The sequence below is a fragment of the Anomaloglossus baeobatrachus genome, chromosome 4 (assembly GCF_048569485.1).
Source record: "Anomaloglossus baeobatrachus isolate aAnoBae1 chromosome 4, aAnoBae1.hap1, whole genome shotgun sequence".
Lineage (NCBI taxonomy): Eukaryota > Metazoa > Chordata > Amphibia > Anura > Aromobatidae > Anomaloglossus > Anomaloglossus baeobatrachus.
This window is the reverse complement of record NC_134356.1, coordinates 332,314,144-332,327,895: the sequence shown is the minus strand read 5'-3', so window position 1 is coordinate 332,327,895 and position 13,752 is coordinate 332,314,144. Positions and strand designations below refer to the sequence as shown.

At 46.5% G+C, this 13,752-nt stretch overlaps 1 protein-coding gene across 7 annotated transcripts in view; it reads left to right on the top strand.

Annotated features, from left to right (window-relative positions):
• The first annotated feature begins 1,890 nt into the window (after positions 1–1,890).
• ANKRD26 (ankyrin repeat domain containing 26) overlaps positions 1,891–13,752 on the top strand; it is a 230,837-nt gene continuing 218,975 nt past the window's right edge. For all 7 annotated transcript variants that reach the window (XM_075345040.1, XM_075345039.1, XM_075345038.1 and 4 more), the window contains exon 1: positions 1,891–2,326. In XM_075345040.1, coding sequence (XP_075201155.1) covers positions 2,121–2,326 — 206 coding nt within the window. In that variant the 5' untranslated portion in view covers positions 1,891–2,120. The remainder of the gene's footprint in view (positions 2,327–13,752) is intronic.

The following is a 13,752-nucleotide window of genomic DNA, read 5'->3' as shown; positions in this document are numbered from 1 at the left end:
CCCTGTGACTGCAGTTCTCACAGTCGGTAGTGTGTTAACATTACCGACCGTGAGAAATTACCTGTAATTACCTCTGCAGGCTCGTTACGAGGCTGCATTCAGTACAGTGTGTCAGACGTGGCTGCAGCAGTCTGCAAGCGTCGTGGAACCTCGGTGGATTACGCCGGAGCTGTGTGTTGGGAGGGGTTAATAAAGGGGTGAAAGAGGGGGCTTTTTTGTCTTTTATTTAAAATTAAGGATTTTTCGGTGTGTGTGTTTATTCACTTTACTTACGGGGTAATCATGAAAGCTGTCTCATAGACGCTGCCATGATTAAGCCTGGACTTAAATGGCAGCGATCCACTGCCATTTAACTCCTTATTACCTGGATTGCCACCACATCACGGCAATCTGGAAGAGCCGGGGACACTCCAGGACTGTCGCATAATAGATGTGACAGTCCCGGGGCAGCTGCAGGCTGATATTCTCGGCTGCCGGAGGGGGGGCATTAACCATGGCCCTCGCCCTCCCCAGCCTGAGAAAACCGGGCCGCCGCATAGTGCGCACAGCATTTTTTTTTTCCCCATAGGATTTGCTGGTGAATCACTGCAGAGATGTTATGAACATTTTCTGCAGCAAATACGCAGGAAATCTGCAAGTGCGCACAGGGCCTAACACGTACGGAAACACAGACATGTGAGCAGCCCCATAGGTTATAATGTGTACGTGAGGGATCTGTGAGAAAAAACGGACACAACCTGTATGTGCAACACAGATGTCTGAATGGCAGCCTTAGACACTCAGCGGACGGAGTTTTCATAAAATGACATCCACTTTGCTTGGAGACTTAGGCCGTGTTCACATACAGTATGAATGTTGTGTTTTTTCTACTGTTTTCTGTACAGAAATTCTGTTGTATATAACGGTTCAAGCAAATGGAGTGTGGTTTCATGAAAACTGCACCCAATGTGTGTTTCTATAGGCGTCTATGCGGAGCCTGAAAAAATGAATGTAAAAAGATGTACGGTAATTACTTTCTTAAAGGGAATCTGTCACCAGGTTTTTGCTCCCCCATCTGGGTGCAGTATAATGTAGAGACAGAGACCCTGATTCCAGCAGTGTCACTTACTGAGCTGTTTGCTTTCATTTTGATAAAATCGATGTTTTCCTTGTTGCAGATCTAGCAGTTATACAGAGCTCATGAATATGCTGGACTACCGGGCAGCACACCAAGTAGTCCTCTATTGATAATCTACTGCTGATAAAAGTGTGATATTATCAAGACTACACTAAGCAGCCCAGTAAGTGAAACACCGCTGGAATCAGGATATCTGCCCCTACATTATGCTGCTCTCAGATTAGGTGGCAAAATCCAGGTGACAGATTACCTTTAAGGGCAAAAATCAATGCTTTTCTATAATTAAAAAATATATATATATGTTGTATCACATCTGTATCGCAAATACATTAAATAAGGGAAAAATAAACTGAAAAAAGGTGCACAAATGCAATAATCAAATAAGATTGCTATTGTTTAGTTTTCATGGTGAAAACAATGCAGCATTTACCCTGTGTGAACAGAACCCTATAAACACTAACAAAAGTTATCATAAAACTTTTGAAAAAATTATAAAGTTCTGGCCAGCACTACGAATGAATGAACACAAGTCCATAGGTCCCAACCTCCTGGATACGGAGGCACCACCATGAGTGACAGAGCCTGCGGAACTCGGCGCCGTAGGGAAACGTCCTCCACACTCAGAAGCCGCCGCGCCTGCGCAGTGCACACGGAAGGAGCCGGCTGCCTCCCAGCACGTGACCACTCCGTCCTCGCACCGTCCATCGGGTGTGGGCGGGGCTCCGGCAGTGCGTGGCGTCGCTTTACCCCGAGCTGCTTGTGATTGGCTCTTGCCTATAGTAACCGTTCGACGCTTGGTGAGGGCGGGGCTTGTAACTGGTCGCTGGGTTGTGTGCCCTGGGGTGGGCACCGGGCCGTCCATGGAGAGTTGTTGTGGTCGGTCAGTTAGTGTCCTCAGTATGGAGCGCTCCTATGTACGGCGCTACGTGTGAGTGTGCGCTATAGACCAGGCTTGTCCTGCTGCCCTTCTCCTGTGCTGCTGCACCACCTCTTAAAGGGGGAGATGAAGAAGATATTCGGGCTCGGGAGGAAGAAGAAGAGCGGACCCCCCTCCAGCACATCGGAGACCGGCAGCGTCCAGTCCGCCGGCTATGAGCTGAAGGAGAAGGAGCTGAGCAAGTTCCACCGAGCTGCCTCCTCCGGGGATGTGGCCAAGATCAGGCAGCTGCTGCACAAGCAGGACGTCAGCCAGGTGGACAAGGAGAGCAGGTGAGCAGGGGGAGCACAAGTGCCAGCATGCCCTACACTTCTGTGTGCTGGTGGCCGATTACTGGATGCCGGGTCATCTGCACTCTCTACAATTGTTGGACATTTCATGATTTTGGATAAAAAGCCAATATTGTCCTAATATGAGAGACCTGTCCACATGTGATGGATGCGGACAGCGGTGGGGTTATTAAAAGTCCATCCTTCCCATGTGGCTGCGGTGCCCCGGGCTGTGATGCCCACTAGTGATCCTCACTCTAGCCATATGTGCAGGCAGTCAGTGATGGGAATCATCCTTCACAGGGGTTGTCACTTTCAGAAAATCCTGATCTCTGGGCGTAATGTATTCTAAAAAACAAACAAGCTGAGCTCTTATCACCCTCCCCAGGTCCACCGCTGACTCCGGCCCTGCAGTGCTGACATCCATAGTATTGGTCAGTAATTCTGGGCCCGCTGTCTGTGACATCTGCGCTCCAGCTGATATCTGATACTGGGACCAGTGGTGGGAACTGGGAGGCTGAGTAATGTCTGCTTTGTTTTCTGTAAAACCAGGTTTTTCTGAAAGGTGAAAACCCCTTTAATGAGATCCCATCATCAGGATATTGAACCTCTACCTAAAGTCAGGCACCATCTTTACCCTGGGGTTATTTCCTTCTGTTGAGGCGACCCAATGCAGATAATGACTGCGCCTGCACAAAATTTCAGGCAGTGGAGGCAGGTCACTGAGAGACAAGAGAGTCCTGTCAATCAAAGACCGGGGGACAACGGCCACGGGGAAAGAGAGAGGCAGGTCACTGAGACTAGATAGACCTGTCAGTCAAAGACCAGAGGGCAACGGCCACGGGGAAAGAGAGAGGCAGGTCACTGAGACAAGAGAGTCCTGTCAATCAAAGACCGGAGGGCAACGGCCACGGGGAAAGAGAGAGGCAGGTCACTGAGACTAGATAGACCTGTCAGTCAAAGACCGGAGGATAACGGCCACGGGGAAAGAGAGAGGCAGGTCACTGAGACTAGATAGACCTGTCAGTCAAAGACCAGAGGGCAACGGCCACGGGGAAAGAGAGAGGCAGGTCACTGAGACAAGAGAGTCCTGTCAATCAAAGACCGGAGGACAACGGCCGCGGGGAAAGAGAGAGGCAGGTCACTGAGACTAGATAGACCTGTCAGTCAAAGACCGGAGGACAACGGCCGCAGGGAAAGAGAGAGGCAGGTCACTGAGACAAGAGAGTCCGGTGAGTCAAAGACCGGAGGACAACGGCCGCGGGGAAAGAGAGAGGCAGGTCACTGAGACTAGATAGACCTGTCAGTCAAAGACCGGAGGACAACGGCCGCAGGGAAAGAGAGAGGCAGGTCACTGAGACAAGAGAGTCCGGTGAGTCAAAGACCGGAGGACAACGGCCGCAGGGAAAGAGAGAGGCAGGTCACAGAGATAATACTGACCTATCAATCAAAGACTGGAGAGCAACGGCCGCAGGGAAAGAGAGAGGCAGGTCACTGAGACAAGAGAGACCTGTCTGTCAAAGACCGGAGGGTAACAGCCTCGGGGAAGGTATACCCCACTTCCTGCTCTTGTTAGTAAAATGTAAACATTGATTTCTCGGATACTTCTTCAAGCAAGGTAAGGAGCTCATCAGGTGCCTTTAGGTAGGAATGGGACATCGTGATGACACAGTTCCTAATACAGTTACTTCCATCATTGCTCATTGTCACCTACTCTTTTGTGTTCCTCCCTAGAGGCTCCCGGAGTATGGGCAGTGCACCCATGAAGCCCAGACCAGGACACGTCTCTAAGCTGGGCCGCACAGGATGCTGCTAACGCTGCCATGGGGTGACCCATCCTTACAATTGGGACGTCAATCACCACAGAAATGGGCTGTAAAGTGTGTGACTGTCGTGTGAGGCTCAGAAGAGGCTAGCCTTGGCCTGTGAGCGTCAGACTGCACATGGTGCGTAGGAGCAATCTCAGCATGCACTGTTGTCTGTTTTGCAGAATAGTGCATGTAGTAGAAGGCAGCTCCTGTACGGGCCGTGGACGAGTACATGGAGATTTACAGAGAGCAATCACGTCTCCAGTTTCCTGACATAACTGCCCGGTATTTATAGGTTTTTGTGCCCAGCCTCAGGCTACATTCTCACATCCGTGAGTGGCTATCTGTGATGTGTGGACAGGTCACAGGTTTTCATATGTCGCATTTGGGTCAGGAGGCTTACGGCAGACCTGTGCATCGCGGATAGCCACTCACGAATGTGTGAATCTGGCCTTAGGGAGTGAGCAGCCAACACTAATTCCTCAGTGGTGATCATAATGCGGTGCACGCAGTATTTAAGATTCCAGTCTACCATTTTTTCCTGTGCTTGTGTGGTACATTAAATCTATCCCCTTCCCCCAATCTTATTCTTACTCTCTGGCATCTTCACACTTTTCAATGTCACTCCTATTCCAAGGCAACTATGTTGTGACCACAACTTCTAACTGACCAGAAGTCAGAAATTACGTCACAAGCACTCAATGCGTCTCTAAGAGAGCCAGAACAAGGCTGTCATAGAGTTATATTGAGTTGTGACCTCCGGCGAGCTCAATGAAACACTGAAGCAGCCGGCAGGTCAGAAATCACCGGAGACCGACCGGAGGGGCGCTGGAAAAGGAGGAAGATGCCGGAGGGTGAGTGTAAGACCAGGGACACCTCTTGAGTGGTGCTTTACAGGGGTTGTGTCGTTTTCTCTTTTCATTAGTGCACCACTCCCTGATTCCCAGCTCTCTGATTGCTGGGAGTATGGTGCACTCCTGACTGACAGTTCAGATCAGAGACATCGCCCCGGGTGCTGGCTGGATCTAGGCTGTCTTTACAGCTGCAGGTGAGAGCATTGGGTCCAGTGAGCTTGTAAGCCTTGCACTGCTCGCCTGGGAGACCAGCCCCCGCAGATACACTGCAGCAGTGGTCGGTAACCTATGCACGGAGCAGTAAGCAAACATTTTACCTTCATTATAACCCTTTAGTGGCTGCTACATAGGGTAAAATGTCCTGACAGGTTCACTTTAAGCTATTATTGTGGAACTATAGTGTTCCCCTATATGCTACGTTTGTATTGCAGTATTTTGGAGGTATTCTAGATAAGAATACGTTCATAATACGGCACTCGGCTGACTTCGGCTGTCCTGTAGGCAATGAATAGAGAAGTGGTGCACATGCTTCACCGCCCTTCATTCCTATCATGCTCTGCAGAGCCCAGATTTTGGAACTTTTGGTGTGATCCACCAGTCAGAAACTTTTCACCTGTCCAATAGGTACAAGACATGATACGGTCCTCCACACTATTCTATACCGTAATATATAAGTCTGACAAAGCAGCTCCATTTGGTGACTGCAGACGTATGGATACAAATGGTAGATATCCACAGGTCCCTTCTTGTCATACAAACAAGTGTAGATCCACAATGTGATGTGACAGGGGCTTGGCTGCAGTAACATGGTCATCTCTCTGTGCCCTCTGGAGTGGTGGAATTAGGTTAGGCCCTTAAATCTTACTAGATCGTAATCTGATTACTTTGCTATCCTGTTACAGTGTGGCTATAGGGAGTCACTAGTAACATCCTCGTAGTACAAGTTCCCCCGCATCTTCACTATATACATTGGCATGGTAACCACAACCCAAACATTTGTCCATTGTCCAAGGTGCTAGTTTATCTGCACTTGGATGTCTTGTCCAACAATTGATCTTGTTTGGCGTGTTCACTTTCCAGGGATCTGCATTCTCCACTAGTGTCATGTTGTCCCTATTAGTTTCATATCCTGTTCCTATAGGCTTCATTTAGGCTTTGCTTCCAATATTTTGAATATTATAATCTTAATTTTATAGTTACATAAAAAACCCAATATATACACATACGTATATGTGTATGTATATATTATACATTTTATTTCATCTCATGGGACAACACTGAATACTTTACATTGTATCAATTGACATATCTTCAGTGTACAGCTTCTATAACAGTGTAAATTTGGTGCCCGCTAAATAACTCAGCACAGCCATTAATGTCTAAACCACTGACAACAAAAACTAGTTACACTCTAAGGCTACTTTCACACTTGCGTTGGACGGCTTCCGTAGCATTGCGTTGTGTGACGGATGCAACGGATGTGTTGCATTTAGTGGCGCAACGGATCGTACAAAACAACGGAATCTTTATTTTTTTTTTTATATTTTTCTTTTTCTTTCGTTTTACCGGCGGCAGACTATTGTGAACGATCAGCTGATCGCTCACAGCAGCCGGTCGCCGGGTGATCAGCTGATCGCTCACAGCAGCCGATCGCCGGGTGATCAGCTGATCGTTCGGCAGCCGAGAATGTGTGAGGGGGGTGGAGTGCGGGGTTTGTGGAGCCGAGCGGGACTATGGCACTGAGGACGGCAGCGAGGAATGCAAGGCTGGGGACAGGTGTGTGTGTGTGTGTGTGTGTGTGTGTGTGTGCGCGTGCGCGCATGCGGAGTGAAGTGCGGGAGGGGCGGATCCGAGCGGTAAAGTGTCGGGCTCCCTGCACCCGTAGCCAGGGTAAATATCGGGTAACTAGGGAAAGTACATTGCTTAGTAACCCGATGTTTACCGTGGTTACAAGTGCAGGGAGCCAGAGAGAGCATGCGCAGCAAAATCCTACAAATTGTGCTGCTCAAAAAACGTTACATGCAGCGTTCCCTCCGCCTGACGCAGCGTCAAAATGACGACGCTGTGTCGTGCAGCGAATGCAACGCAAGACCATCCATTGCTATCCGTAGCTAATAGAAGTCTATGAGGAATATAACGGTTTCCTGCAACGGTTACCGTAATTCCTCAAGGCTGCGGATAGCAACGGAAGCCGTCCAACTCAAGTGTGAAAGCAGCCTAAGTGAAAATGGAACAATTGTGCCCAATTACCTAATTTCCCTCCCCGCTGTTCATCAGTGATACAAAGTCTCTGGTGTGAATGTGGAGCAGGTGTGGTAAATTTAGTGTTATCGCTCACACACTCTCTGTCATACCTGGAAGTTCAACATGGCAGCTCATGGCAAAGAATTCCCTGAGGATTGGAAAAAAAATATTGTTGCTCTACATAAAGATGGCCTTAGCTATAAGAAGATTTCCAACACCCGAAACTGAGCTGCAGCACGGTGGCCAAGATTATACACAGATTCCACTCAGAACAGGCCTCGCCATGGTCAACCAAAGAGGATGCGTACATGTGCTTAGCGTCATATTCAGAGGTTGTCTTTTCAAAATAGATATAGGAGTTCTGCCAGTATTGCTGCAGAGGTTACAGGGGTGGGGGGGTCAGCCTGTCAGTGCTCAGACCATATGCCGCTCACTGCATCAAATTGGTTTGCATGGCTGTTGTCCCAGAAGGAAGCATCTCCTAAAGATGATGCACAAGAAAGCCCACAAACAGTTTACTGAAGACAAGCAGACTAAGGACATGGATCACTGGAACCATATCCTGTGGTCTGATAAAGTTATTTGGTTCAGATGGTGTCAAGCGTGTGTGACGGCATCCAGGAGTACAAAGACAAGTGTGTTTTGCCTACAGTCAAGCATGGTGGTGGGAGTGACATGGTTTGGGGTTGCATGAGTGCTGCCGGTGGAAATATGAATTATAATGAGCTACTGAACGGCAAAGGGTCATATTCTGTTCTTTCACAGGGGCTATTTTCTTTATGTATCTAATACTCGTTGAAATTCTCTCTATATAAATCAAATATAATCTGATTTACCTAAAATGCAACTTTTCTCATGAAAGCAGAAATTTAAGACCTATTTGGCTACATGTACGCCTTGTGGATTTGATACGGATTTTCCTGGGCGTATCCTCAGTGTTACCAAAGCACTTTTCCCCCCATTTCGGCGTCAAAATCCACACATTATGTGAAGAATTTCACCCCTCGCTGTGCATTCCAAAACGTACACAGCCGGTCAATTTTATTATCGGACAATTTCCACAACGCATAGGTCAGATTTTCAAAGTCTCACAAGCTTAGCTGTTCCTGTAATGTGCTGGCTGTTGTTCTGCATGGAAATCCACACAAAATTCTGCACCGTGGTATTTACCCAAATATTGACTGTGTGGACTTATCCTAGATTACTTTACACAGTCCTATAACTGCGGCCTTTCATTAAAGTGTTTCGTGTGTAAAATTCCAGGAATGCTGTATATAGACTAATCCGTGAGTTTTGGAATAAGAAAGGAATTAAAATCCACAGCATACAAAGTGTTTCTGGATTTCCCTGTAAATATGTTGCATTTTTAACTTTTTAGAAAGATTTCAGCTATCCATAGCTTTTCCATGAAATGTAATGCTACTCCATGTAGTTCAAGAATGAGGGACCTCCCTCTATACAAGTCAAATAAAGAGATGCTGCTATCTCGCCTCCTTTTCATGTATGTGAATTGTCCGAAGGAGGGGGAACTGAAGCCAGCACTGATTGTCACTTCAACCGTGGCCTGATATGCGGTAACAGGTGGAGGATTCTAGTCAGGTGATGTGCTATGATAGCTTGAGTCCTCCACCTGTTACTGCAAATCCGGCCGTGACTGAAGTGAGCTGTGAAAGATCAGCGGTGACTTCAGTCAGGTGATGTGCGGTGACAGCTGAAGTCACCGCTGATTTTGAGCGGCTCAATTCACTTGCAGCCTAACCCTCACAGCGAGCAGTCATGTTCTATGGCCGCTCGCTGTGATTGTCAGATATAGCAGAGGTGGATGCGTCGTGGGACCTCGTGTGGGTTACGTCGGACCTGGAGGGGTGTTTTAGGTGTTAATAAAATGATGAAAGAAGGAGCTTTTTTGTGTTTTATTTCATATAAAGGATTTTTTTGGGTGATTGTGTTTATTTACTTTCACTTACAGCTTAGTAATGAGGGGGTGTATCATAGACGCCTGCCATCACTAAGCTAGGACTTAGTGGCAGCTATGGGTTGCTGCCATTAATTCCTTATTTTACCCCAATTTCCACCGCACCAGGGCAATCAGAATGAGTCGGGAAAAGTCCCGGGACTGTCGCATCTAATGGATGCGGCAATTTCGGGTGGCTGCTGGCTGAAAATTTTAGGCTGGGGGCGCTCCCAATCACATGGGTCTCCCCAGCCTTTGAATACTGCATACACCCCAGAGTACTACAGGAATTGAGTTCTGTGATAGATAGACCATTATTTTTAATCTTCTCAGATTCCTTAATAACAGGGTCGGTACCGCAGGACTGGCGCATAGCAAATGTGGTGCCAATATTCAAAAAGGGGACAAAAACTGAGCCGGGAAATTATAGGCCGGTAAGTTTAACCTCTACGGTTGGTAAAATCCTTGAGGGTTTCTTGAGAGATGCTATACTGGAGTATCTCAAGAAAAATAACCTTATGACAGAGTATCAACATGGGTTTATGAGGGATCGATCCTGTCAAACTAATTTGATCAGCTTCTATGAAGAGGTAAGTTCAAGCCTGGACCAGGGAAATGCAGTGGATGTTGTGTATATGGACTTTTCAAAAGCTTTTGATACAGTGCCACACAAAAGGTTGGTACATAAAATGAGAATAATGGGGATAGGGGAAAATATGTGTAACGGTTAAAAACTGGCTCAGTGATAGGAAACAAAGGGTGGTTATTAATGGTACGTACTCGGACTGGGTCTCAGTTCATAGTGGGGTACCACAGGGGTCAGTATTGGGCCCGCATCTTTTCAACATATTTATAAATGACCTTGTTGGGGGCATGCGGAGTAGAATTTCAATATTTGCAGATGATACTAAACTCTGCAGGGTAATCAATACAGAGGAGGATAATTTTATATTACAGGGAGATTTATGTAAATTGGAGGATTGGGCTGAGAAGTGGCAATTGAAGTTTAATGTAGATAAATGTAAGGTCATGCACTTGGGTAGAGGAAATAAAATGTATGATTATGTACTTAATTGTAGAACACTGGGTAAAACAGACACAGAAAAAGACTTGGGTGTATGGGTGGATGGTAAACTTCACTTTAGTGGACAGTGTCAGGCAGCTGCTGCCAGGGCTAATAAAATAATGGGATGTATTAAAAGAGGTATAAGTGTTCATGAAAAAAATATTTACCTCTGTACAAGTCACTAGTGCGACCGCACTTAGAATACTGTGTACAATTCTGGTCACCGATATATAAGAAGGACATAGCTGAACTGGAGAGGGTGCAGAGAAGAGTGACCAAGATTATTAGAGGAATGGGTGGGCTGCAATACCAAGACAGGTTATTAAACTTGGGGTTATTTAGTTTGGAAAAACGAAGGCTTAGGGGGGATCTAATCACAATGTATAAATATATGAGAGGACAGTACAGAGACCTTTCCAAAGATCTTTTTACACCTAGGCCTGCGACTGAAACACGGGGGCATCCGCTACGTCTTGAGGAAAGAAGGTTTAATCATAATCACAGACGAGGATTCTTTACTGTACGAGCAGTGAGACTGTGGAACTCTCTGCCGCATGATGTTGTAATGAGTGATTCACTACTAACATTTAAGCAGAGCCTGGATGCCTTTCTTGAAAAATTTAATATTACCAGTTATGTATATTAGATTTTATGACAGGGTATTGATCCAGGGAACTAGTCTGATTGCCGGATGTGGAGTCAGGAAGGACATTTTTTCCCCATTGGAACTTGTTTGCCACATTGGGTTTTTTTTGCCTTCCTCTGGATCAACATGTTAGGCTACAGGTTGAACTAGATGGACTTAGAGTCTCCCTTCAACCTTAAAAACTATGATACTATGATACTATGAATACCAGCCCCCAGCTGGGAGACTTTATCTTGGCTGGTTATCAAAATTGGGGGGGACTGCATGTGTTTTTTTTTTTTTTTAAATTTTTTAATTTACTGTACGATTTAGACCCGCCCACTGGCGTCTGTGATTGGCTGTAGTCAGACAGCTGTCACTCAGCGTGGGGGAAGGTCTGCCTGCAACCAATCACAGCCACTGGAAAGCAGGGAAGGAGTGAATATCTTATGAGCCTAATGAGCGGCCGACTCTGGAAGATGAAAGAGCTGCCGCTGCAGCAGTGTGACAGCCGTCCGATGAACATTGAGTATGAAGCGCTTGCTCCTACTCTTTTTGTGCCCGATTCTGGTCCCCATAGACTTTATATGGGGAGCAGTATCTAGTCAAATACCAGCGATCAATCCCCGCCGACGCGGAGTCTAGTCAGAAAAAGGCACCAAAACACATGTAAAATAACTTACATTTTTCATTGCAGTTTCCACCCTTATTGAATTCAGTGGATAAAAAACGCAGTGAAAAACACTAAAAGAATTGACATGGTGCTATATATGTTTGGTAGTTATATGTTTTAAGCTAGCACCTGTTCACACCTGTTGGATGTGCGGGTCAGTCTTTTTGATATATTTGTAGTGCATTTCTTTCTGTAACCTTTTTTTTCCCCTTTATTTCCAATAAGGAATTTCCTTTAAGAGCATCAAAAATCAAAAACTGCAGCTTTTATTTTGTGCAGACATTATTTTGCAAACTACAACCCTGACTCCTCATGTGTCTTCATACACTCCAGACACAGATCTGGCGGCAGAGCCATGTAACATGGTTGCTATAGAAACCTAATGCGTCTTAGGATCACTGCTCTGACATAAGAGCCCTTCACCCTGCTTGGCTTTCACAATGGATGGCCTCCGTACAGATACCAGGAATGGCACACAAGCACGCCAGCTGAGGCATAGTGAGATCTCTAGTGCTTCCACCACCGCTGCGTATAGAAACTCATTGTGTTCCTATGGATCAGTGTTATCACCAGTGCATTATCTGTCTGCATATCTCCATCCTCTCCCATGTCTAAGCAACTTTCCATAACCACAGGGTATTGTTACCTCTCCATTAAAATCCATGGGCTTCTGTTCTTGGTGGACATGAGTGGGAATCTTGCCTCTTGGACTATTAAAGGGAACCTGTCAGGTGCAATATGCACCCAGAACCACAAGCATTTCTGGGTGCATATTGCTAATCCCTGCCTAACTGTCCCTGTATCTAGTTGCATAAAGAGATCTTTAGAAAAAGTATTTCTAAAGATCCTTTATGATATGCTAATGAGCTCAGGGACTAGTTGCAAGGGCGTTACATCCCCCCGACTAGTCCGCCCTCTTAGCATGTTAGCACACCTACAGGGGCGTGCTAACATGATATTCTATGCCCATTGCCCAGCGTCATCGGTGGTGACGCACATGCCTATGTCCATTGTCACTGCTCGGTTTAGGGTCAGTGTACATGATCAGAAGTCCCGGCACTTTTTTGACCTGGTGACAGGTCTTCTTTAAAGGGGCAAGAGACAACCCTTTACTCATGTGATAGGGGAAATAAAAAAAAAAACCCCAAAAAAACCGATGCTCGCCTGCCTCAACGGTGCCACCCCACAGTACTTATTCAACAAATATGTCAAGCCTGGTTCGGGCATGCCAGTTTTTTCAGCTCTACAGCATTGCTAAATATAAAAAGTCAGATTTTTTTTTTTCCAAAACCGCTGCACCCAGTAAGCTAAGTGGTACAGCGTTGGATTCAGAGTCTATTTGACTATATCATGCTGCTCTTATATGAGCTGCATGATATAGATAACGATACAGGTAAAGAATCGGTCTGTTGACAAATTCCCTTTCAAAGGGTTTTTCCCACAATCATCTTAATTGGGAGGACAACCCCTTTAGCTGTGTGTGTTCTTTCTTTTCTGATCTTTGTAGATTGGTTTAGTACCCATCTTCCCTTCCTATGGTGACACCCTAAAGCCCTCAATAGATGGCCGTCGGACAAACAGTCACTACTTCAAAAAATATACTTTCTTTATCGTTCCTTTGGGAGACCCAGACCATGGGTGTTTAGCTTCTGCCTCCGGAGGACACACAAAGTACTACACTTAAAAGTGTAGCTCCTCCCTCTGAGCTTATACACCCCCTGGTAGCCAGTCCTAGCCAGTTTATTGCTTTGTGTCAGGAGGCATACATCCACACATGCATTCTCATCTGATTTGTTTGACTTTTGGAAAGAGTTTGAAGAAAAGCGGGTCCATGTCTGGACTCCCGGCATGTCCCTTCTCACCCCACTGTGTCGGCGGTGTTGTTAAGGTTGATTTACAAGGCTGCAGCCTTACATGCCGCGCTCCTTCACCATCCCTTCTGGGCTCTGGCTTGAAGTGGGAGCCAGCACGGTCTCCATGCCTGGCAGGAGTCCGGTCTCCATCCACAGCCCCTTGAGGATTCTGTTGGACCGGAGCACTCATCCCCAGGGACATGGCCCTGCGTCTCAGCAGCTAAGTACCTGAGACGTTTATGTTGGGGGTCCCGGTTCTTTATTGTAAGGGGAGAGTATGCTGTATGTGATTGTTTTAACTTTTCCGGTGGGTTCTCTAGCTTTTGCCTGAGAACCGCGCCGATGGTGCCTG